This window comes from Pristiophorus japonicus, chromosome 16, assembly GCF_044704955.1.
Source record: "Pristiophorus japonicus isolate sPriJap1 chromosome 16, sPriJap1.hap1, whole genome shotgun sequence".
Taxonomy (NCBI): Eukaryota; Metazoa; Chordata; class Chondrichthyes; family Pristiophoridae; genus Pristiophorus; species Pristiophorus japonicus.
In genome coordinates, this window is record NC_091992.1 from 74,983,710 (window position 1) to 75,008,911 (window position 25,202).

Sequence of the window (25,202 nt, forward strand, 5' to 3'; positions counted from 1 at the left end):
AACGGCCAGGAATTAAGTAGGTGCCGGGAACACACTTGGACCGTGGGATCGTGATACCGAAAGACACCTTCCGGACCCAGTAGTGTAATTGGAGATAAACCCCGGGGTAGAACCAAGCAGTGTGCAGCGGCTAACGGAATCCAAACCTGTGAACAGGGTCGGACCAACGGGCTGAGCGGTGGTAGGTAGTCGTTAAGGATATGTAGAGCACTGCGGGAATTGCTTAAACGCGTTTTTAAGAATTGTATAAGTTTGTGTAACAGCAGAACTTGTGACCTGACAGTAGCCAAGAGACAGTTTACTACAAGTCGCGCTAGAAAGAAAGCGGACCTCTGAGAGTAGATTCCTAACGGTACGAGTCCTACCCAGGAATGGCCATGGAAACAAATAAACTCGAGTGGGGACCAGAAGGGTCACTTACCCGCCACCTGGCGGATAAACAAAAGAAGCTAATCGAAAAAATGATCAAAGCAGGGTGGAATCCTCAGGAACTACCAGCGAAGCAAAGGGAATGGTGGGAGAAGGAAAAGAAAGATAAAGAGGAAAAGGCAGTAATTTTGATATTGCGAGCACATATAAAGTTAACAGAAAAAGTTAACCGGTATGTGCAAATAAAAAGGAAGCAAGTAGAGGCTGATAACGGACAGACAGTTCTGCCAGTTCTGGCAATAAATAGCCCAAGTGCACCACCTAGTGAGGAAGACTGGGAAAGCCTAGAGAATGAAACAGATAGTTGCAACTCCATTAAAGGGGACGTCTTACCTCCCCCATATAATACTATTAACTCAGCTCCGGCTGCCCCGTTGAAGGTAGAACATATACCCAGGATCCCAGCCGGGACAAGACGTCATAACAGTCCCGCTATACCCGCGCAGACACGAGTAACATACTTATCGCTGACCCCAGGGGACACGATGCAGTTGTTAGAGAAACTGCCACCACTAGTGCCCCGCCATAACAACGCAACCTTCTGGCAGAAGCTCAAAGAGATGACAATTTGCCACCAGCTCCATAACCGAGATATCGCCGGTATAGTTAGGATTAAAATGCCAGAGAGTTATTGGGACAGACTAGATAATGATCACCAAGACGGTACCTGGTGTGCCGACCTGTCCGCTACAAAAGAGGAGCAGGAGGATTCCATGATAGAATTTAAAGCGAACGTGATACGCGTTTTAGGCCAGGTCCCCGTAAACTGGAACGTTATAGTGGGAGTAGTACAAAAGAAGGATGAACGGGCACCAGAATACGGGGCAAGGAAATTTGAGACGTTCCTAGCACACGGCGGAATACCCGGAGCCGACCGGCAGAACCCGGCTTTCATACAATTGTATAAGGACGGACTAAGCCCTGCACACCAAGCCATCTTAAAAACAGGCTTGGTGATGTACAATAATTTTGATGACCTGGAAAGATGGGCGGCCTCGGTAGATAATCAACAAAGGTCCAAAGTAGCCGCAAATACAGCGGAGGTCTGTGCAGCCACTGACAAAAAGGCGGCTGAGACATGCTATAATTGTAACAAGACGGGGCATCGCCGCGCCGAGTGTAGAGCCCCAAAACGCAACGGACGAAAAAAGTGTAGTAATTGTGACCGATTAGGCCATGAGGCAAAGGACTGTTGGGCCAAGGGAGGTGGCAAAGAAGGGAAGGGACCTAGATCGGGAAAAACGATCAATGAAAAAGCCCCGGACGTTAGTAACCTCGGGAACCAGCAGCTGCTGGACATCATACAGCAGCTGACCCAGAAGCAGGCGAGTCCCCAATGAATCGCATCGGCCCCCGGCCAAGAACCCGATCCCCGTATGTGGATCAACGCATCGTTAGGGGGCCGGCGATGCGATATGTTGATAGACACCGGGGCGTCGGTATCAATAACAAACCTCGACTTACCCACTACCCGAAGATCCATCATGATCCAAGGGATAGGGGGGGACAGGACCACGGCATATCAAAGTGAAACCCAAGTGCTAGAGGTGGACGGTATAATGATGCCGGTCCAGTTCTGGGTATGTAAAAACTCAGAGGGAACTATACTAGGGATGGACCTACTCCGCGAATTAGGAACAATAGTGGATGCGCAGCAAAAACGGGTAACCTGGAAAGGTACGAAAGGGTATAAGGATAAAGTGGCCAGGAAATGGGCACTAGTAAAGAACATAGCCACATTAGGTAAAACGGATACTCTGACGAGAGACTGGTCTAAGGACGGGATGTTGGGATTACTGTGTCAGGCTATCCCGGGAGTTTGGGCAAAAAACAAACAGGACTGCGGACTTGTTGACATGACACCGGAGAAGGTCACGGGACCGGTACACCCTCCCCACAAGCAGTACCCTATCAAACCAGAGGCCATGCGGGCCACTGAGGGGATAATACAAGCCCTGGTAGAACAGGGCGTACTACGACAGACCGTGTCAGTCACAAACTCCCCGATGTGGCCAGTTAAAAAGCCGGATGAAAGCTACCGACTAACGATAGATTACACAGCCCTGAATAAAGTTACACCCAGGGAACACCCGATTGTGGCCAGCCCAGCGACTATCTTCAACGGTCTGAATCCGGAACATAGGATTTTCACCGTCTTAGATATCGCTAACGGATTTTGGTCAATCCCGCTGGACCCGGAGTCTCAGGAGAGATTCGCATTTACATCCAGAGATAGACAATACACATGGACCCGACTCCCTCAGGGATTCCATAACAGCCCGAACATTTTCCACCGAGTCATGAGTAACGCCTTGGAACCATGTAACCTAACCCCGTATAATAGTACAATCCTTCAGTACGTGGACGACATCCTAATAGCCTCATCAAGTGACCGAGAGCATTTAGGGGCCGTAGCCATGGTCCTAAGGACTCTAGATAAGGCAGGGTTTAAAATAAATCCAAAAAAGGCGCAGATCGGACAAGCCACGGTTCGATATCTGGGACACGATATCAGTCAGGGAAAAAAGACTCTTCCGACAGACCGAAAGACAGCCATCGTTGATATGCCCCGACCAACTACAGTCCGGGCAGTGCGGCGGGTGATGGGTTTGTTCAACTATTGCAGGAATTTCATTCCTCAATTTGCGAACATAGCCGAACCCATTCAGCGACTAGTGAAGGGAGGAAAACCAGGAACAGAGCAGGTAGACTGGGGATCGGAGCAAGAGGAAGCCTATGGGAAATTAAAAGCCGAATTGGTGGCAGCCCCAGCGCTGAAGCTACCGGATATGACAAAGCCGTTCCATGTACATTACGATCTCGATGGGGGTTTTTATAGCGCCATTATAACCCAGGAGAAAGGGGGGGTAATGAGACCAGTAGCGTATTACTCAACACAAGAGTCCCCGGTAGTGAAGGGACTCCATCGGTGTGTGGCTGCCCTCGATTGTGCCGCTTGGGCTGCCAGGATATGCGAACCAGTCACAATGTCGGGGCAGATAATTTTACACACGAAGCACACCATAGTGGAATTGCTAAATACCGGGAGGTTAAAAACAGTGTCGGATGCGCGACGAGCTACCTGGGAGGCAGTACTATTACCCAAAGATCAGTCCATACAAATAATTAGGGATATAGGCTTTAATCCCGCGGAGGGAATAGTAACCGAAGGTGAACCCCATAGCTGCAAGACTGAGATAGACGAAGAAATAGAAGGGGGAATAGCCGACGAACCTCTGAGGGACCCCGATTTAACCCTTTACGTTGATGGGTCCCGACGATATGTCGACGGAAGATTCCGCACCGGGTGGGGCGTGGTAGATCAGGATGGTGTCACCCTCCTGCGAGGGGCACTGGAAGGAACAGTGTCCGCCCAAGTGGCGGAGTTGGTAGCGTTGACCGAAGCCCTCAAATGGGCAGAGGGGAAGCGTGTAAATGTTTATACAGACAGCCGGTATGCATTCGGGGTAGTACACGATTATATGATAGCGTGGAGTAGACGTGGATATATAACCTCGGGGGGGGGACACATTAAACACGAGAATATAGTTCGGGAGCTGGTCGAAGCCGTTAAAAGGCCTACGACGGCAGCAGTAATAAAGATCAAGGCACATCAAAAGGTAGAGACCAGGGAACAACGGGGAAACATGCTGGCAGATCAAGCAGCTAGGAGCGCGGCAGAAGAAGATGAGCCCCAGATAATTAAAGCGGCCACGATAGGACCAGGAGAGCTAAGTGTCCGTAAGATACAGGAAGAAAGTAGCTCGGAGGAACGGTCACAATGGGAAAGCAAGGGGGCCAGCATTGGGGAGGACGGGGTATGGAGGAAGGGATTACAAGTAGTCGCCCCGTCTTCAATCCAGACCGAACTACTCCGGCTACACCATGAGCCGGACCACACTGGGCGAGACGGAATGCTGAGCCGTCTGCTCAAAGACTGGTGGTGGGCCGGGGTAGGGCGAGATGTAGCCAAGCACTGCCAGCGCTGCATAGTATGTGCACAGCATAATCCAGGCAGACCCGTAAAGGTCAGAATGGCACATCAGACACGTCCCAGGGGCCCGTGGGAGAATCTACAAATTGATTTCACAGGACCCCTACCCCTCAGCCGGGGAAAGAAATACTGCCTGGTTATTGTAGATCAGTTTACCAGGTGGGTTGAGGTCTTTCCCACCCGGGATTGCGGAGCATCCACGGTAGCGCAGATTCTCGCATTCGACATAATCCCACGGTGGGGAGTGCCCCTTCAAATTGACTCGGACCAGGGGACGCACTTCACAGGACAGGTCATGAAGCGGGCATGCGGTCTGCTCGGAATCCGACAACGGTTCCACATCCCGTACCACCCCCAGAGCTCAGGAATGGTGGAGCGAATGAACCGTACCCTTAAGACAGCAATTGCCAAAGCTATAACAGAGACCGGGAAGGGATGGGTAGACGTTTTGCCCTGCATATTAATGAGACTTAGGGCTACCCCTAACCGAACCACAGGACTGACCCCCTTTGAATTAATGACAGGAAGGGCAATGAGACTTCCTGAAGGGATCATAACAGGGGGGGAGGAAATGGGACCTCTACGAGATCGGATTAAACAATATGTAAAACAATTAGATTCACAGCTAAAGGAACTAAGGAAAGAGGTGGTAGAGCAACAGGCCCTACGGGACTTGGAGACCCAAAACAACGGGAAGGCCGACGCATCCCTTCCACAGGTAGGCGACAAAGTATTAGTACAGGTCACTCCAGGCAGGACGGGGTTTGCCCCGAGGTGGACCGGACCGTATGACATCATTTTGACAAGCGACACGTGTGCATGTGTCGATATGAAAGGAAAAGGCCGGTGGAAGCACTGGTCACAACTAAAAAGGTATAACCCAAAAGAATAATGGCCGAACCAAGGGTGATACGCCTAGACGAGACAGAATGGTATGCTGTAAAGTACCAGGAGTGGTTAGACACCCTTTCGGAAGGGGTGTTCGGAGGAATAGCTTTGGCTTTAATATTAATAGGGGTTTGGGTCATATTTAAGTGGGTAAAGACACGGGCGAACGCCCCACATATTCAATTCGAAATGATTCAATTGTAACCCTGTGCTTCTGATTTTGCAGGGTGACCGGGGACACTCGTAGAAAAACAAAAAAAACTTTAACCCCTGGTGACGACCAGGCAGTCTGTTTAAAATTACAGATAATACTTACCGAGATGGGAATACGGACGACCCTACTCGTAATATGGATAGCCCTGCGACATACACGAACCCTGGGCAACACCGACGGACAACAGAGCACGCTGGAAATAAACAATTACATGAACTATGGAGTGTTGTTCAATTTGACGGACGGAATATGTGTTCCAGCGACTAAGGATTGGAGCAAGGACAGAACTTATTTTAATGCATGGTTACAAGTGAATCCTAATAAGGACCGGGTATGTGTACAGTGCTCCACGGGTATAAGGAGCAGCTGCATTAAACGGAGGGATGTCAAAGGGCCCGATGAATGCACTTTCGGCATAATTTGCGCGCCTCCGGGACAATCCCAGCAATCAGTCATCCGCAAAAAGGGCATGGGGCTGTGTGGGTATTACGAGGAGGTGGGGGCGGCTGCTATATCAATGTATGTATGTTTCTCACCCCCTCCAACACCGCGCCCCATAAGAACCACTACATTGCCCGAAGAACTGCCTTGTCCCATAACTACTAAGGGACCAGAAAATGGGATTGCAATGTACAACGAAGGGGAATTATTGTATGATAATGTTAAACATGAAATTGTGCCTGTTCTGATCAATATTTCAGGCATCCAGATGCCGGAATATTGTACCGAACAGTCAAGGAAGATGTACAATGTATTAAGTAAAGTCGTAATGCAGCAGGCTGCCGATGCCATGGGTGCCAGTAAGTTCCGGGGACAGGGGTTAGCACCCAGGGTGAAGAGGGAAATAGTAAATGATGTTGCTACCGTTTTCAATACAGGAACCTCCGTAGTGAACTCGATAGACATACAAGGGTTAAATGAGAGGGTAGAACAGCTTAAAGGGGTGATGAAGGGGTTATTGGAGAGGGTGGAGCAAAACCAGGAAGACCAGGCCAACCTAGGAAAGGAGGGGGCCGAAATCCAGTTGGATGGCATCTCAGTCCTGGAAGCTCACGCTAAAACCATTAATCACCTCATTGATAGAGAACAAGAAGATACAATAAAGCAAAGACAGGGGCAACTCTGTCATGCTTATGGTCTGTGGATGGTAGGACAGATCCGCCACAACCTCGACCAGATCCAACGCGGGGAGGTACCCGATTGGATAGACAGTTCACATTTAGCTCAGTTGGCGAACCAAAGGGGGACACTGGATAATTGTACTCTGAAGGGACTGACCCGAGTATACCCCGCAATTCCAGATTGCCAGATGGGTAGGACCACCGGGATAGGGATAGTCCTGTTGATCCCTATAGCAAAGCCGGACTCAGGGCCGTTCCCCTTATACCACCTAGAGAATATCGGAGTAATCCGGGAAAATGTCTCCATACGCTACTACCTAACCACCACCTCTGCCGTTCGTCGAAACAACATACTTACTGGGATTTCCCTAGCTGACTGCAAGCAAAGGGGGGAAATCACAGTATGCCCTCACCCGGTGGGCCGAGGGGAACTAGACGAGTGCGGGTTTAACCGAACCAATGGGTGTGTACTAGAAATAGTGCCCGCACACATGCACTTCGCGAGGGCAGGCTACGGAGGGAGGGGAAGATACTGCGTCTCTACCACAGAGCGTTCATACCAGTATAATGACCTGCAGTGCCCTATACCGCAGCCCAACTTTTGCTTTACACCGCTACGACCTGTCGCGATCGGGCAAGCACATATCACCCAGGTTAGGCGCCGGAAGTCCGAAGTTATTGAAGTAACTGATCAGCTCCATGATCATTTGCAGGATTATGACGAGCCAGAGCAGGTCCCTATCCCACATCTAACCGAGGTATTACGAGAGTTAAGGCTCAGAGTGGGGCAATCCGTAAAACTCTATCACCAGATACAAACTAAAATCAAAGAACTGGAAGAAGATACCGAGGTAGACTTACAAAGTCAGAGTTGGTGGAGAAAAGTCTGGGACTGGGGAATAAATGTGAACATCCACCCATGGATCCGAATTATTTCACACACACTGGTCGGGATACAATTAATCTTAGCAATAACATGGGGCGTGATGGCCTGCCAGGTATGCAGGCGCCACAAACGGCGGAAACGGACCAATCACCGTTCCCTGGATATTAAACAAGCCTGTTCGATAAGGGGACGGGAGGAGCTAGCCTTTGTTAATTTGATCTAAGCAACCGGAACTCCTGAAACCGCGTGACTGGCCAGCACGTTGAGGCAAGGAGTACCGGGCAGTGCACAAATATCAGATAAAGGCAGTACGGTCGGTTAAAAGGGGACTAGGACTAGTCCCTTTACCGAAAGGGGGGAATTGTTGTAGAGCGTAGATATATATATAGACTTAGGCATTAGGCACCTGCTGGATATTTAAAACTCACATAAGCTTAAATGGACACACACATAAAATGGCTGCCCAGGCATTATGGGAAATCAGGTAGTCAAGCTGTGAACTGTTGAACGTTCACTGACCGAGCAATAACCCTGTGAGGCCCACTGTAGGAATGCCTGGGAAGACAGAGATAAGAAGGAAACCATCTCCTGTGAACAAGGCCGTGAAACCAATTATTTCAGGAAGAAAGATAAGAGGGAAACCATTTGCTGTAAACAAGGATATATACCAATTATTTCTCCCAGATGAAAGAACTAGGGAGAGAACATATAAAGTCATCGATCAACCCAAATTGACAATGGTTCCCTGGTTACTAGGAGAATTCTATTGGATTAAAAAACCTATATGTAATCTATAATCGTTATGATTGGCTTGTGTCCAGCCGTGATGAGCTGTGTAACTGCAGTAAGCTGTTTTTTTAACTGTTGTAAAACATATAAAGGTACATGTAACTCTTTGTTCTGTGAAGAGAAACCTGGATACGGTCCTGAGTTTTTCCTTCCCGCTGAGCGTAATAAAGCTGCTTCAGCATTGGAACCGACCCTGAGTGTTGAGTGATTCTTCAGAGAAAACACTAACGCTAACACATAAGAACATAAGAAATAGGAACAGGAGTAGGCCATACGGTCCCTCGAACCTGCTCCAGCATTCAATAAGATCATGGCTGATCTGATCATGGACTCAGCTCCACTTCCCCGCCCGCTCCCCATAACCCCTTATCCCCATAATGTTTAAGAAACTGTCTGTTTCTGTCTTAAATTTATTCAATGTCCCAGCTTCCACAGCTCTCTGAGGCAGTGAATTCCACAGATTTACAACCCTCTGAGAGAAGAAATTTCTCCTCATCTCTGTTTTAAATGGGCGGCCCCTTGTCCTAAGATCATGTCCTCTAGTTCTAGTTTCCCCCATCAGTGGAAACATCCTCTCTGCATCCACCTTGTCAAACCCCCTCATAATCTTATACGTTTCGATAAGATCACCTCTCATTCTTCTGAATTCCAATGAGTAGAGGCCCAACCTACTTAACCTTTCCTCATAAGTCAACCTCCTCATAAGTCAACCCCCTCATCCCTGGAATTAACCTAGCAAACTTTCTCTGAACTGCCTCCAAAGCAAGTAAATCCTTTCGTAAATATGGAAACCAAAACTGCACGCAGTATTCCAGGTGTGGCCTCACCAATACCTTATATAGCTGTAGCAAGACTTCCCTGCTTTTATACTCCATCCCCTTTGCAATAAAGGCCAAGATACCATTGGCCTTTCTGATCACTTGCTGTACCTGCATACTATCCTTTTGCGTTTCATGCACAAGTACCCCCAGGTCCCTCTGTACTGCGGCACTTTACAATCTTTCTCCATTTAAATAATAACTTGCTCTTTGATTTTTTTCTGCCAAAGTGCATGACCTCACACTTTCCAACATTATACTCCATCTGCCAAATTTTATCCCACTCACTTAGCCTGTCTATGTTCTTTTGCAGATTTTTCATGTCCTCCTCATACATTGCTTTTCCTCCCATCTTTGTATTGTCAGCAAACTTGGCTACGTTATACTCAGTCCCTTCTTCCAAGTCGTTAATATAGATTGTAAATAGTTGGGGTCCCAGCACTGATCCCTGCGGCACCCCGCTAGTTACTGGTTGCCAACCAGAGAATGAACCATTTATCCCGACTCTCTGTTTTCTGTTAGTTAGCCAATCCTCTATCCATGCGAATATATTACCCCCAATCCAGTGTATCTTGTGCAGTAACCTTTTATGTGGCACCTTGTCAAATGACTTCTGGAAGTCCAAATACACCACATCCATTAGTTCCCCTTGATCCACCCTGTTCGTTACATCCTTGAAGAACTCCAGCAAATTTGTCAAACATGACTTCCCCTTCATAAATCCATGCTGACTCTGCCTGACAGAATTTTGCTTTTACAAACGTCCTGCTACTGCTTCTTTAATAATGCACTACAACATTTTCCCAATCACAGATGTTAGGCTAACTGGTCTATAGTTTCCTGCTTTTTGTCAGCCTCCTTTTTTAAATAGGGGCGTTACATTTGCAGTTTTCCAATCTGCTGGGACCTCCCCAGAATCCAGGGAATTTTGGTAAATTACAACCAATGCATCCACTATCCCTGCCGCTACTTCTCTTAAGACCCTAGGATGCAAGCCATCAGGTCCAGGGGATTTATCTGCCATTAGTCCCATTATCTTACTTAGTACCACCACCTTAGTGATTGTGATTGTGTTAAGTTCCTCCCCCCCATGGCCCCTTGACTATTCACTGTTGGGATATTGTTAGTATCCTCTACCGTAAAGACTGATACAAAATATTTGTTCAGAGTTTCTGCCATCTCCATGTTCCCCATTACTAATTCCCTGGTATCGTCCTCTAAGGGACCAACATTTACTTTAGCCACTCTTTTCCTTTTTATATACCTATAGAAACTCTTGCTATCTGTTTTTATAATTTGTGCTAGTTTACTTTCATAGTCTATCTTCCCTTTCTTAATCATTTTTTTAGTCGTTCTTTGCTGGCTTTTAAAAGCTTCTCAGTCTTCTGTCCTCTCACTAATTTTGGCCACTTTGTATGCCCTTGTTTTTAATTGATGACTTCAATCTTCCCAATGTTTAGCTGGAGGAGCCTGCAGCTCATCCAAGACTAGATGAGCAATAAATGAGCAATGGCATGCCTTCAAGGCAGAGATAGTTCGGGTACAAACCAAGCCTATTCTCAAAAGGGGAAAGGATGGGTCATCCGAAGCTCAAGTTCCCTGAATGACAAAGAAAATAGAGGTTAAAATAAAACAGAAAAAGGAGATTTATGACAAATGCCAGTTACAGAAAACAGTCGAAAACCAATCAGAATACAGAGTGCAGGGGGAAATTGAAAAAAGGATACAAGTGCAAAGAGAGGGGCCAAAATTGACCCCTCCGATAAAGTCTCTGGTCGCCTGAAAGGGACGGCCACAGGGCGGCGCAGAATGGCCGCTGATTCTCCGTGGAGGGTCCGCAATTTTGGAAATTTCCCTCCGTGACCGCTCCACCTGTTTTCCCATCGCGGCGGGGACCCCCTCGTGAAATTGCCCCTCGGGAAATTGAGCCTTTTCCGGTATTGCCCCGCGGGAGAAGCCCCGCCGCCGATCGTGCCCTCCACAGCTTTTGCTGTCGGCACACTCTCTATGGATGGTTGCTTGGCGGCCCTTAATAGGCAGGGCGCACTGCCTCGGCCGCAATGTTATTTTTATTTTTGTCGACCGACTGCTAGGTCGGTCCGACAATTATGGCTGTGGGTTCGGCCGGGCCGCCAACAGGCAGCCTAGCACCCCCTCTTGGATACCAGGCTGCTGGCCTGGCCGAAACCCTCCCTGGTGGCCCAGTGTTTGCCACTAAAGTGGCTGCAGAGTTCGCAAAGGCCCTCCCCTTTAACTGAAGGGGAGAGACGTTGTGACGCGCAAGCGCGATGACATCATCAGCACAATGCTGATGACTGACAGCCTAGGATACTCCGTCCCGCCCCGCTATTGACGGCCACTCCGCCCCGTCCCCATTTCCTCCCCTATGATGAGACCACTTCTGCCCCGCTCGACAAAAACCCCAAACTGCTGAATTTTGACGGATAGGCCGCCCCAATGCATGGGTGGCTAGAACACATCGAAATTGGTAGGTGCGCCTCGTTTCAGGCGGTGGGCAATTTTGGCTCAGAGTATGAGAAAAGATTAGCGGGTAACATAAAAGGGAATCCCAAAATCTTTTATAAACATATAAAAAGTTAAAGGAATGGTGGGGCTGATTATGGACACAATAGGAAATCTTCTTGTGGAGGCAGAGAGGTGACTGAGGTATTGAATGAGTACTTTGCATCTCTCTTCAAACAGAAGAGGATGATGCTAATGTTGCAGTGGAGGAGCGGGGGTGGAGTAGGGATATTGGATAGGATAGAAATAGATAGAAAGGAGATGCTAAATAGGTGGGCATCACTCAAAGTTAACAAGCCGCCCGGCCCAGATGGGATGCATCTTAGGTTGCTGAGGGAAGCTAGGGTGGAGGTAGCACAAGCTCTGACCACAATCTTTCAATCCTCCTCGGATATAGGAGTGTTGCCAGAGGACTGGAGGATTGCAAATTGTTACACCCCTGTTCAAAAAAGGGGAGAGGGATAAATCTGGTAACTACAGGTCAGTCTAATGTCAGTGGTGGGAAAACTACTAGAGACCACTGATGAGGACAAAATTCATTCTCACTTGGAGAAGCATGGGTTAATAAGGGATTGCCAGCACGGATTTGTTAAAGGCAAAACGTATCTGAGTAACCTGATTTGAGTTCTCTGATGAAGGAGCAGAGAGGGTTGATGAAGGTAGTGCTTTAGATGTTGTATATATGGACTTTCAGACGGCATTTGATAAAGTACCACATAACAGACTTACTCAGAAAAAAGCACTCGGTGTTACAGCGATGGTAACTTGGGTACGTAATTGGCTAAGGGATAGGAGGCAGAGAGTAGTGGTGAACGGATGCTTTTCCTGACTGGAGAGAAGTTTGCAGTGGGTCCCCCCAGGGGTTGGTATTAGGAACACTGCGTTTTTTGTTATATATAAATGACCTGGATTTGGACATAGGGAGTTGTAGCGAATGGCGTGTGGCACAATTGAGCAACGGTTGATGAGGTCACGTGGGTCGGCGGCGGCACGAAAAAGGGTCACGTGGTCGAGGGAAGTGCGAGACAGAAGGTAAAAGCAGAGTTGCGGGGAACAGGTCCAGGGAAGAAAAGTAAAGAGATGCAAAGCAATGTAGGGGAGAGAGGAGCTCAGGGTGAGAAAAGGAGCAGAGCTCAGAGGTGGGAGGAGCAGAGCAACAACCGAAAACCTACTCATAGTCACGGGCTTGTGAGTATTATTATATAGTCTGTAATTCTGTGTTCAGTAAGAACCAAGTCACCACATTTAATTGACTATCTAAAATTGTGTGGGATAATTGTTAAAGTATAAGATAAATAAAAAAGGATTTGACAAAGAAATGATGAATAAAATTTAGTGATTGATAAACTGGGATTACTCAGGCTCCAGCGGAAAATAACCATGGAGCAAGATTCTCACCAGATGACTAAGGAGGGTAAAATACATTAATATGATATAATGTTATATACATAAAAATTAGATAAAAATAAAATAAATTTGTTACAGAGTACAATTCTGAAATATGCGGATGATACAAAACTTGGCAACGCAGTAAATAGAAGGATAGTAGCCGACTTCAGGATGACATAAACGACTGGTGAAATGGGCAGACACATGGCAAATGCAATTTAATGCGGATAAAGTGATGCATTTGGGAGAAGCAACATGGACAATGTTCCCTTTAAGTCTGGACCTCCCACACAGCTTTTCATTGGGGAAAACCACGTAGCTTGACTGGGTCGTGCAGCCGCTTAAAGCCAAAAACAATTAACAAGAGCCATCACAGGCATGACAACCCAAAAGGCCTCCTTCTGTGCTGTAAGATTCTAGGATTCTAGATTGCCAACAAGCAGTCTGACAACACAGCAGAGGGGTCGAAACAGGTGGTAGAGACGCAGAGCTGGGTGTTGTCAGCGTACAGGAACCCATCAATAACAGGCCATTTTTCAGCCTGTGTTCCCATGAGAGGTAAATTTCCTTCATCTGATATGAGAAGTGACATTTTAAATGCAGTCACTGTAAATGTCACTACAGACAAAGGAAATCTCCCCTCCCATATACGAATATACGTAAGTGTCGGACAGAAAAAGACCAATGTTCACCTGTGCCTATCAGATACTTTCTACAGGTACCTGACTGGCTCCAATGGCCACTGAACATGAAGGTGAGTTTTGTTGCAGTGAGGTTTGAACCAACAGCGTTTGAGTTACTCACTGATAGAAATCGTCAGAGTCTGGATGCAATCCATAAGTATTCCCGTTCGCTCCCAGATGGAGGGCAGAGGTAGACGACTGTGCTGGAAAAAAGCCAAGCTCTTCGATTTCAGCGATGGGATCCATGACAAAGTCACAGCCGGCCATGTCTCTCCATTCCTCACCAGTGTGCAGGGACAACGTCCATCCTCTCTGCTCATCCTGCTGACCCCTGAGCAAATCAACGACAGGTAAAGGGTAAATGCCCGAGTACAGCTTGACACAAGCACATAGCCCTCGGAATACAGGAACACCAGAGGGCATGAAAGTAAGTGAAAAATGCTCCCTGCATCCCACTCCTTGCACAGACTATGCACTCTGTCATGGTTACCACCATACCCATTTCATTTGTGGGAAAGTTCTGTGCCTCCCAAAAAGTAATAGCTATCTCACCGTACATCCTGCATTATGAACAGGTACAAATGATATTTTAATAGGCTAATGGAATATTAGACTTTTATCTCTCAGGGGTTAGAATACAAAGGGGTGGAAGTTATGCACAGTTATATAAAGTTCTGGTTAGACCCCATCTAGAGTACTGTTTCAGTTCTGGGCACCACACTTCAGGAAGGATATATTGGCCTTGGAGCGGGTGCATTGCAAATTCACCAGAATGATACCAGGGCTAAAAGGGTTAAATTATGAGGACAGGTTGCATAGTCTAGGCTTGAATTCCCTTGAGCTTAGAAGGCTGAGGGGTGAACTAATTGAGATGTTTAAGATGATTAAAGGATTTGAGGAGAGTAGATAGAGAGAAACTATTTCATCTGGTGGAGGAATCCAGAACAAGGGGTCACAATCTTGAAGTTCGAGCTAGGCCACTAAGAGGTGAAGTTAGAAAGCACTTCTTCACACAAAGAGTAGTAGAAACCTTGAACTCTCCCAAAAAGCTGTTGATGCTGGGGGTCAATTAAAAATTCATGACCGAGATTGATGGATTTTTGTTAAGTAAGGGCTACGGAACCAAGGCGGGTAAATGGAGTTAGGGCGCAGATCAGCCACGATGTAATTGAATAGCGGATGGGCTCGAGGGGCTGAATGGCCTACTCTTGATCCTGTGTTCCTATGAGGTTTAATTTCATAAGGCTCCACAGCTGGTACAGAGCAGCTTTTGCAGTGAGAACCGAAGCTGTTGGATCCGTAACAAAAATCTATCAGGCTCAGTCTTGAAAGCTTCAGTTGACCCCAGCATCCACAGTCTTTTGGAGGAGAGTTCCACATTTCCACTACCCTTTGTGTGAAGAAGTGTTTCATGATACTCCTGAACCGCCTCGCTTTAATTTGAAGGTTATGCCCCCTTGTTCTGGACTCTCCCACCAGAGGAAATGGTTTCTCTGTATCGACTCTATCAAATCATTTTTACATTTTAAACACTTCGATTAGATCACCCCTTGTTCGTCCAAACTCAAAAGAATACAAGTCAAGTTTATGTGACTTAACCCTCTAAGGCCCGGTGTCAGTCTGGTGAATCTGCGCTGCAACCCTCCAAGTTGTTACTGGATGTAAAATTGTGAGCAACCGCCTGCGATTTGCCAGCGTGTGTGGCTGGTGGGCAAGGCTTGCCACCTATATATGCCGCAATTTAAAAATCGATCCTATTATAAGAACATAAGAAATAGGAGCAGGAGTAGGCAACACGGCCCCTCGAGCCTGCTCCGCCATTCAATAAGATCATGGCTGATCTGATCACGGACTCAGCTCCACTTCTCTGCCCGTTCCCCATAACCCCTTATTCCCTTATCGTTTAAGAAACTGTCTATTTCTGTCTTAAATTTATTCAATGACCCAGCTTCCACAGCTCTCTGAGGCAACGAATTCCACAGATTCACAACCCTCTGAGAGAAGAAATTTCTCCTCATCTCAGTTGTAAATGGGCGGCCCCTTATCCTAAGATTATGCTCCCTAGTTCTAGTCTCTCCCACCAGTGGGAACATCCTCTCTGCATCCACCTTGTCGAACCCCTTCATAATCTTATACGTTTCGATTAGATCACCTCTCATTCTTCTGAATTCCAATGAGTAGAGGCCCAACTTACTCAACCTTTCCTCATAAGTCAACCCACTCATCTCCGTGATCATCCTAGTGAACCTTCTCTGAACTGCTTCCACATCAAGTATATCCTTTTGTAAATATGGAAATCAAAACTGCACGCAGTATTCCAGGTGTGGCCTCACCAATACCTTGTTTAACTGTAACAAGACTTCCCTGCTTTTATACTCCATCCCCTTTGCAATAAAGGCCAAGATTCCATTGGCCTTCCTGATCACTTGCTGTACCTGCATACTAACCTTTTGTGTTTCATGCACAAGTACCCCCAGGTCCCGCTGTACTTTGGAGTGTGGCAGAATGTGTGGGGTGCCTTAGACACCCTTTTGGCACAGTGCAGCTGACTGTTGTGAAAGGGAGGGGACTTCTTTCATCATGACTGCGTTCTACAATATGACTTATTGCACAGAAATTTTACACATGAGTGTGTACAATTGATGATTTTTACCTGAAACACGCACAAACACTTGTGTGCAACAACACTGTGCTCAGAACTTAATCACAACACCACACTGGTGAGTAGACACATTGCATGGCTACTCTGACACGGTCACTCAGGATAATAGAAAATGCCCACAGAAGGACACTTGCTGAGACAGCTCACACAGGCTACCGAAGACAGTTGTAACGGGTTGTGTATGTGCTGGTGTGTCTGTACTGGAGTAACAGTACTGGGTGTATCTGTACTATGTGCACTGGGTGGGGGAGCTGGGTAAACAAGACTTTGTGAGGGCGAGAATATGGCAGGTTGAGCAGCTGTATTAAGCAGAGAAGCAGGCAACATTGCAAAGATGGAAGTAAGTAGTCTTGGTGATAGATATGATGTGAGTTTTGAAGTTCATCTCTGGGTTGAACAGTATGCCAAGATTTCACATGGTGTGGCTCAGCCTGAACAATTGGCCTGAAAGGTTGATGGAATCAGTGGCAAGGGAGCGAGCCTTGGCAATGTTGAATTAGAGCAAGTGAAGATGGTGACAGTAGCAAGGTGAACAGCAGGATGACAAGACAGTGAATGATTCCGAAAAGATAAGATTCTGTACTGGGCGTGTGCCTGTACTAGGTGTGTGTGCACTGGGTGTGTGTATGTGTAATGGGTGTGTGTGTATTTGGTGTGTGTGCATGTATACTGGGTGTGTGCCTATTGGGTGTGCGTATGTACTGTGTGTGTGTGTACTAGGTGTATGTGTGTACTGGGTGTGTGTGTTGTGTAATGGGTGTGTGTGTGTACTGGGTGTATGTGTAATGGGTATATGTGTGTACTGGGTGTGTGTACTGGATTTGTGGATACTGTGTGTGTGTGTGTACTGTGTGTGTGTACAGAATGTGCGTGTACTGGGTATGTGTACTGAGCATGTGTGTGTGTGTACTTGGTGATTGTCTGTACTGTGTGCGTGTACTGGGTATGTGTACTGAGTGTGTGTGTACTGGGTGTGTGTGTGTACTGGATATGTGTACTGGATTTGTGGGTACTGGGTGTGTGTGTGTGTACTGTGTGTGTGTGTGTACTGGGTGTGTGTGTACTGAGTGTGTGTGTGTACTTGGTGATTGTCTTTACTGTGTGGGTGTATTGGGGGTGTGTGTGTACTGGGTGTGTGCGTACTGGGTGTGTGTGTGTGTGTACTGGGTGTGTGTCTGTACTGGGTGTATGTACTGAATGTGTGTGTGTACTGGGTGTGTCTGTGCTGGTTGTGTGTATACTGGGTGTGTGTACTGGATGTGTGTGTGTATATTGGATGTGTGTGTGTATTGGATGTGTGTGTGCACTGGGTGTGTACTGTGTGTGTGTATACTGGGTGCGTGTGTGTGTAAGTGTACTGTGTGTGTGTGTACTGGGTGCATGTACTGGGTGTGTGTGTGTACTGGTTGTGTGTATATACTGGGTGTGTGTACTGGGTGTGTGTCTGTACTGGGTGTGTGTAGTGGGTGTATGTGATGGGTGTGTGTGTACTGGGTGTGCATGTACTGTGTGTCTGTGCTCTGTGTGTATGTGTGTGCAGGGTGTGCGTGTACTGTGTGTCTGTGCTGGGTGTGTGTGCGTGCTGGGTGTGTGTGTGTGCTGGTGTGTCTGTGTGTGCTGGGTGTGTGTGTGTGCTGGTGTGTCTGTGTGTGCTGGGTGTGTGTGTGTGCTGGTGTGTCTGTGCTGGTGAATGTTTCTTGGGTCCGTCTGTATCCAGTGTGTCTAGTTTGAATTTTCACATACAGTACCGGAACTTTAAAATCCAGCTGGCAAGCTCCTCCCCTGTTGTCCAGGACTCCACCTCTGTCGCAACGCTTTCCTCTGGTAAAAGGAAATAAAATTAAATGAAAAGGACCTCTGATTGAAACCCTACAGCTAGGTAACTGCATATGAACGTCATTCCAAGGAGTAGAACGGTGACTGGCGGGTGTGTATTGGGGGGGGTTGAGACTATGCCGCCGAGGCAGGAGCTGATCCATGTGTATGTGTAACGGTGAGTAACAGGGACTAAGATTTTGTAGTCAGGAAATACACATAGATTTAAGATTTATAATAGGCTAGATTTTCGCTCTTCTGCCGCCCCGTTAGTGCCCCTGAGGGGCGCCAATGGCAGCAGTAAGCACTTCTTGGCGGCCAGCTTCCAGCGTCGCACCGGGATATTCGGGGCCAGTTTTGACGGGGTGCAGGGCGTTACCACCCGGAAGTGGCGAGCCAGTGTGCATCGTCCCTGGATGTGACACCGGCTCGATTTTTGACTGACACCCGATCTGTAATGCTCCGTAGAGCACCCTGGTGGGACCGCCTGTGAAAGCGGGTGTTTCGAGTTGTAGCGGCCGCAGTGAGGTAAGTAATGTTGTCCTCGGGTAAGCGTGGTTGGGTTTTTTTGCGATTTATGTTGTGGTGGTGTGAGTTATGTATTGGGAATGTTTTCTGGTGTTTTTTTTCAGGTTTCCCCCACCCCCCCCGACCTCTCTTACGACACTCCATGTCCGGCTGTTTAGCTCGGGATTTTCGCTTGCTCAGTCGGCCTAGTGCCCTAAAAGAGGTGTGCAACGCCTCCCTTAGCATTCCACTCCAAACTCCAAACCCAGCTGATTAATTTTGCGGCAATCCATTTGCCGGTGCACAGTTTACCGCTCCACCCGGCACAACGCTCCAAGAGAGGCGCGACTGATTTTCTCTCTCCATCAATGTTTTCTATTCCATTGCATTGTCTGTAGAGTTTACATTTATATAATGCGTTATTACCTCACAGAGAAGCCAAAAATGCTTTACACAAACTGAATTACTTTGAAGTGCACTCACTGTTGTTGTGTTGGCAATTTCAGCAGCCATTTTCCACACGAGCATGATCCCACAAATAGCAATGAGATCAATGACCAGTGAATCTGTTTTTTGGTGGTGTTGGTTAAGAAGGAATATCGGTTAAGAGAATTCTATGCACCCCTAGAATAGTGCTCTGGGATCTTCAACGCCCACTTTAACCACCGGAACAGGCAAATGGGATTCTGGTTTAACACCTTATCCAAAGCATGTCAACTTGGATAATGTAGTACTCCCGCAGGACTGAACCGAAAGTGTAGTGTATGGAGAAAGAGTCAGACTGAACACTGTGAGTTCAAAGTAAAGTGTGGCCTTAGTCTTTTATTGCAGGTCTCCAGAGTGCCTCTCCAACCTGTGAAGCACTCTTAAATATCTCTGCTCCCAAAGGATTATGAGATCCCTTGGGACTCCAGGGGATGAGCCTTCTGGTGGCTGTACAGAGTATATACAAGTCCAGATACATAACAGAAAGGGATTCTCGGAACTCTCAGGAACACTCTAGGCAATCGTAAAGAGAAGACGCGTATGGAGGTGCGGAAGAGATTGCAGATTATCGCTATTTTTTCAAATGAATTATAAAATATGTGAATAAATCAGAGTCAATGATGTGACTCCACTCAGGTAAATACCATTGAGTATGTGGATATCCAGCACCATCTGTCCTCGCCTGTGATTGGCTGTCCATTCCAGCTGGGTGGGAGGGAAGGCCCTGACTTGGTTCTGTTGCATGGCGCCTAGGGCTTTATGTTGACACAAGGCCCTATATCCTTCCATGGCGTGATCAGACACGTACCTGTGTAAGAACAGGGGCAGAGTTAGTTGTTGTTATCCTGCGTATCATTCATGGCCTCAGTGTTACTGCAAAGCATGTGCACACTCAGGGGGATATTATCCTTTTATATTTTGTAAATTTCAGGGATATTAGAACTAAGGAATGAAACATTTTCCATTTCAGACATCCATTGACAATATTAAACACTCCCAGGGCACGTACAGCACGGGTTAAATACAGAGTAAAGCTCCCTCTACTCCAGTGGTGGACAAAACAGGAAGTGGGTCATTGGGCTCAATTTTCCCCAGTATTTGTGCCATTTTTTTTGGAGCAGGATGCTTATTCTGGCCTAACTTAAAAACCCCCAGTTTCCCCAATCAATTTGCACCAGTGTAACTCAGTTAGTTACGGATTTTTTAAGTCAGTTTTTTTTTTCAGCCTAAGTGGGTGTAACCAGCCACCCGTACCACCCACTGGCCATTTTGGCCAGCTGAGAGTTACTCCAGTTCTGATTAGGCCTGTCCTGAAAAACCTTCCCGAGAGTTAAGGAAATCGGCACAGGTAAGGAAAGCGGCGCAGCAGATGCCCGGACACACCGAAAGAATTGAAAAACACAAAGCAGCAACTTACCTCCAACCCCGCCCGAAGGCTGCCCAATCCCGCCCGAAGGCTGCCCAATCCCATTCTCAGTCCCCGGTTCACACACAGTCCGTGTCCCATTCTCTGTCCCTGGTTCACACACACAGTCCATGTCCCATTCTCTGTCCCTGGTTCACACACACAGTCCGTGTCCCATTCTCAGTCCCCGGTTCACACACACAGTCCGTGTCCCATTCTCAGTCCCCGGTTCACACACACAGTCCGTGTCCCATTCTCTGTCCCTGGTTCACACACACAGTCCGTGTCCCATTCTCAGTCCCCGGTTCACACACACAGTCCGTGTCCCATTCTCTGTCCCTGGTTCACACACACAGTCCATGTCCCATTCTCAGTCCCCGGTTCTCACACACAGTCCGTGTCCCATTCTCAGTCCCCGGTTCACACACACAGTCCGGTCCCATTCTCAGTCCCCGGTTCACACACACACAGTCCGTGTCCCATTCTCTGTCCCCGGTTCACACACACAGTCCGGTCCCATTCTCAGTCCCCGGTTCACACACACAGTCCGTGTCCCATTCTCTGTCCCCGGTTCACACACACAGTCCGTGTCCCATTCTCAGTCCCCGGTTCTCACACACAGTCCGGTCCCATTCTCTGTCCCTGGTTCACACACACAGTCCGGTCCCATTATCAGTCCCCGGTTCTCACACACAGTCCGGTCCCATTCTCTGTCCCTGGTTCACACACACAGTCCGGTCCCATTCTCTGTCCCTGGTTCACACACACAGTCCGGTCCCATTCTCAGTCCCTGGTTCACACACACAGTCCGGTCCCATTCTCAGTCCCCGGTTCACACACACAGTCCGTGTCCCATTCTCTGTCCCCGGTTCACACACACAGTCCGTGTCCCATTCTCAGTCCCCGGTTCTCACACACAGTCCGGTCCCATTCTCTCTCCCTGGTTCACACACACAGTCCGGTCCCATTCTCAGTCCCCGGTTCTCACACACAGTCCGGTCCCATTCTCTGTCCCTGGTTCACACACACAATCCGGTCCCATTCTCAGTCCCCGGTTCACACACACAGTCCGGTCCCATTCTCAGTCCCTGGTTCTCACACACAGTCCGGTCCCATTCTCAGTCCCTGGTTCACACACACAGTCCGGTCCCATTCTCAGTCCCTGGTTCTCACACACAGTCCGGTCCCATACTCAGTCCCTGGTTCACACACACAGTCCCCGGTTCACACACACAGTCCGGTCCCATTCTCAGTCCCCGGTTCACACACACAGTCCGTGTCCCATTCTCTGTCCCCGGTTCACACACACAGTCCGTGTCCCATTCTCTGTCCCCGGTTCACACACACAGTCCGGTCCCATTCTCTGTCCCTGGTTCACACACACAGTCCGGTCCCATTCTCAGTCCCCGGTTCTCACACACAGTCCGGTCCCATTCTCTGTCCCTGGTTCACACACACAATCCAGTCCCATTCTCAGTCCCCGGTTCACACACACAGTCCGGTCCCATTCTCTGTCCCCGGTTCACACACACAGTCCGGTCCCATTCTCAGTCCCCGGTTCACACACACAGTCCGTGTCCCATTCTCAGTCCCCGGTTCACACACACAGTCCGTGTCCCATTCTCTGTCCCCGGTTCACACACACAGTCCGTGTCCCATTCTCTGTCCCTGGTTCACACACACAGTCCGTGTCCCATTCTCTGTCCCTGGTTCTCACACACAGTCCGTGTCCCATTCTCAGTCCCCGGTTCACACACACAGTCCGTGTCCCATTCTCAGTCCCCGGTTCACACACACAGTCCGTGTCCCATTCTCAGTCCCCGGTTCTCACACACAGTCCGTGTTCCATTCTCAGTCCCCGGTTCACACACACAGTCCGTGTCCCATTCTCAGTCCCCGGTTCTCACACACAGTCCGTGTCCCATTCTCAGTCCCCGGTTCACACACACAGTCCGGTCCCATTCTCAGTCCCTGGTTCACACACACAGTCCGGTCCCATTCTCAGTCCCTGGTTCACACACACAGTCCGTGTCCCATTCTCTGTCCCCGGTTCACACACACAGTCCGTGTCCCATTCTCAGTCCCCGGTTCACACACACAGACCGTGTCCCATTCTCTGTCCCTGGTTCACACACACAGTCCGTGTCCCATTCTCAGTCCCCGGTTCACACACACAGTCCGGTCCCATTCTCAGTCCCCGGTTCTCACACACAGTCCGTGTCCCATTCTCTGTCCCCGGTTCACACACACAGTCCGTGTCCCATTCTCAGTCCCCGGTTCTCACACACAGTCCGTGTCCCATTCTCTGTCCCCGGTTCACACACACAGTCCGTGTCCCATTCTCAGTCCCCAGTTCACACACACAGTCCGTGTCCCATTCTCAGTCCCCGGTTCACACACACAGTCCGTGTCCCATTCTCTGTCCCTGTCCCATTCTCTGTCCCTGGTTCACACACACAGTCCGTGTCCCATTCTCAGTCCCCGGTTCACACACACAGTCCGGTCCCATTCTCAGTCCCCGGTTCTCACACACAGTCCGTGTCCCATTCTCAGTCCCCGGTTCACACACACAGTCCGTGTCCCATTCTCAGTCCCCGGTTCACACACACAGTCCGTGTCCCATTCTCAGTCCCATTCTCAGTCCCCGGTTCACACACACAGTCCGGTCCCATTCTCAGTCCCCGGTTCACACACACAGTCCGGTCCCATTCTCTGTCCCCGGTTCACACACACAGTCCGTGTCCCATTCTCTGTCCCATTCTCAGTCCCTGGTTCTCACACACAGTCCGGTCCCATTCTCTGTCCCCGGTTCACACACACAGTCCGGTCCCATTCTCAGTCCCCGGTTCACACACACAGTCCGTGTCCCATTCTCAGTCCCCGGTTCTCACACACAGTCCAGTCCCATTCTCTGTCCCCGGTTCACACACACAGTCCGTGTCCCATTCTCTGTCCCCGGTTCACACACACAGTCCGTGTCCCATTCTCTGTCCCCGGTTCACACACACAGTCCATGTCCCATTCTCAGTCCCCGGTTCACACACACAGTCCGTGTCCCATTCTCAGTCCCCGGTTCACACACACAGTCCGTGTCCCATTCTCAGTCCCCGGTTCACACACACAGTCCGTGTCCCATTCTCAGTCCCCGGTTCACACACACAGTCCGTGTCCCATTCTCAGTCCCCGGTTCACACACACAGTCCGTGTCCCATTCTCAGTCCCTGGTTCACACACACAGTCCGTGTCCCATTCTCTGTCCCCGGTTCACACACACAGTCCGTGTCCCATTCTCAGTCCCCGGTTCACACACACAGTCCGTGTCCCATTCTCAGTCCCTGGTTCACACACACAGTCCGGTCCCATTCTCTGTCCCTGGTTCACACACACAGTCCGGTCCCATTCTCAGTCCCCGGTTCTCACACACAGTCCGTGTCCCATTCTCTGTCCCCGGTTCACACACACAGTCCGGTCCCATGAGAGAGAGAGAGAGAGAGAGAGACCCGAACCGGCGACCGAGAATCGGATCGGACCGGACCGGGCAGCCTTCGGGCGGAGTTGGAGGTAAATTGGTGCTATGTGTTTTTCAATTCTTTTATTGTGTTCAGAGGTAGCTGTGTGCTTCACTTTGCAGCCTCAGCTCACATTGTGTCCCTGGTTACCATGGCAGCACGATCTTTTTGGCGGAGATCAAGGCTCCACCCCCCTCGGGTTAGGCCACGGCAGAATGAAGTGATCCAACGGGAAAAATTACAACACTTTTTTTTTTGGCATACTTGGGGCCCCAAAAAATTGGGCGTAACTCTTCAAGTACGGCAAAAAAATGCTTTGGGGAAAATTGAGCCCATTGTCTCCGAGGCAGCAGGGGAGTCACAACCAAAAACAGACGGGACAAATCAAATCTGCTGTTCGCTGCATCAATGTGTCATTTCTATAACCTCCCCTTTCAAGTTTGCAAAACTAAATCAATAATATTTATACTGTGTGGTGCAGGACGCCTTCTGCTGTTTACAGCGGTATCTGCAGCACCAGATTCAGAAATGTCTAGAGCGAGAATTGAAATTGAAACTCAACCAGATCGAAGCGATTACGGGTAAATAGAAACTTAATATGTTATCTGCAGCTTGTAAATCAATAAAGTTACACACCTGAAACCTCAGTTTCTGCTCAGTCACTGCACCTTGAACAGTGAGTTACTCACGGTTTGTGGGTTCAGTTTCCATAAATCTGAGCAAACTTTCCAGATAAATGCACAATAACATAAATACTTGAAATATATAAATTAACATCATTGGCAGCATGACTTGGAATTGACACAATTGAACCGATTGGAAGTTTGTTTACTTAGAACTATTTATTGGTGCAGTTGCGTGAAAGGTGTTTGAATTCGGTGGGGGTACCGCTGGTCCCCCGGCCTAACTGGCCCAGACCCAATTACGTCAGGTCCCTGCCTTTTCTGGGAGTTTCATCAGTAAAGAGTTGGGGAGTTTCTAGCCCAGTGGTGGGCAAAATACGGTCCATGAGCTGTATCCCGCCCGCCAGTTCATTCTACCCCGTACACTGGACAGGACAGAAATAGAACGTGAGCTGGAGAAC

The 25,202-nt window shown here is 48.6% G+C and overlaps 1 protein-coding gene across 1 annotated transcript in view; it reads right to left on the reverse strand.

Annotated features, from left to right (window-relative positions):
* The window catches only part of myo15b (myosin XVB), a 480,192-nt gene that overhangs the window by 197,872 nt on the left and 257,118 nt on the right, over positions 1-25,202 (reverse strand). Inside the window, exons 32-34 of the mRNA XM_070856827.1 lie at positions 19,849-20,012; positions 18,145-18,217; positions 13,856-14,065 (exon numbers count right to left, since the gene is read on the reverse strand). Coding sequence (XP_070712928.1) covers positions 13,856-14,065; positions 18,145-18,217; positions 19,849-20,012 — 447 coding nt within the window. The remainder of the gene's footprint in view (positions 1-13,855; positions 14,066-18,144; positions 18,218-19,848; positions 20,013-25,202) is intronic.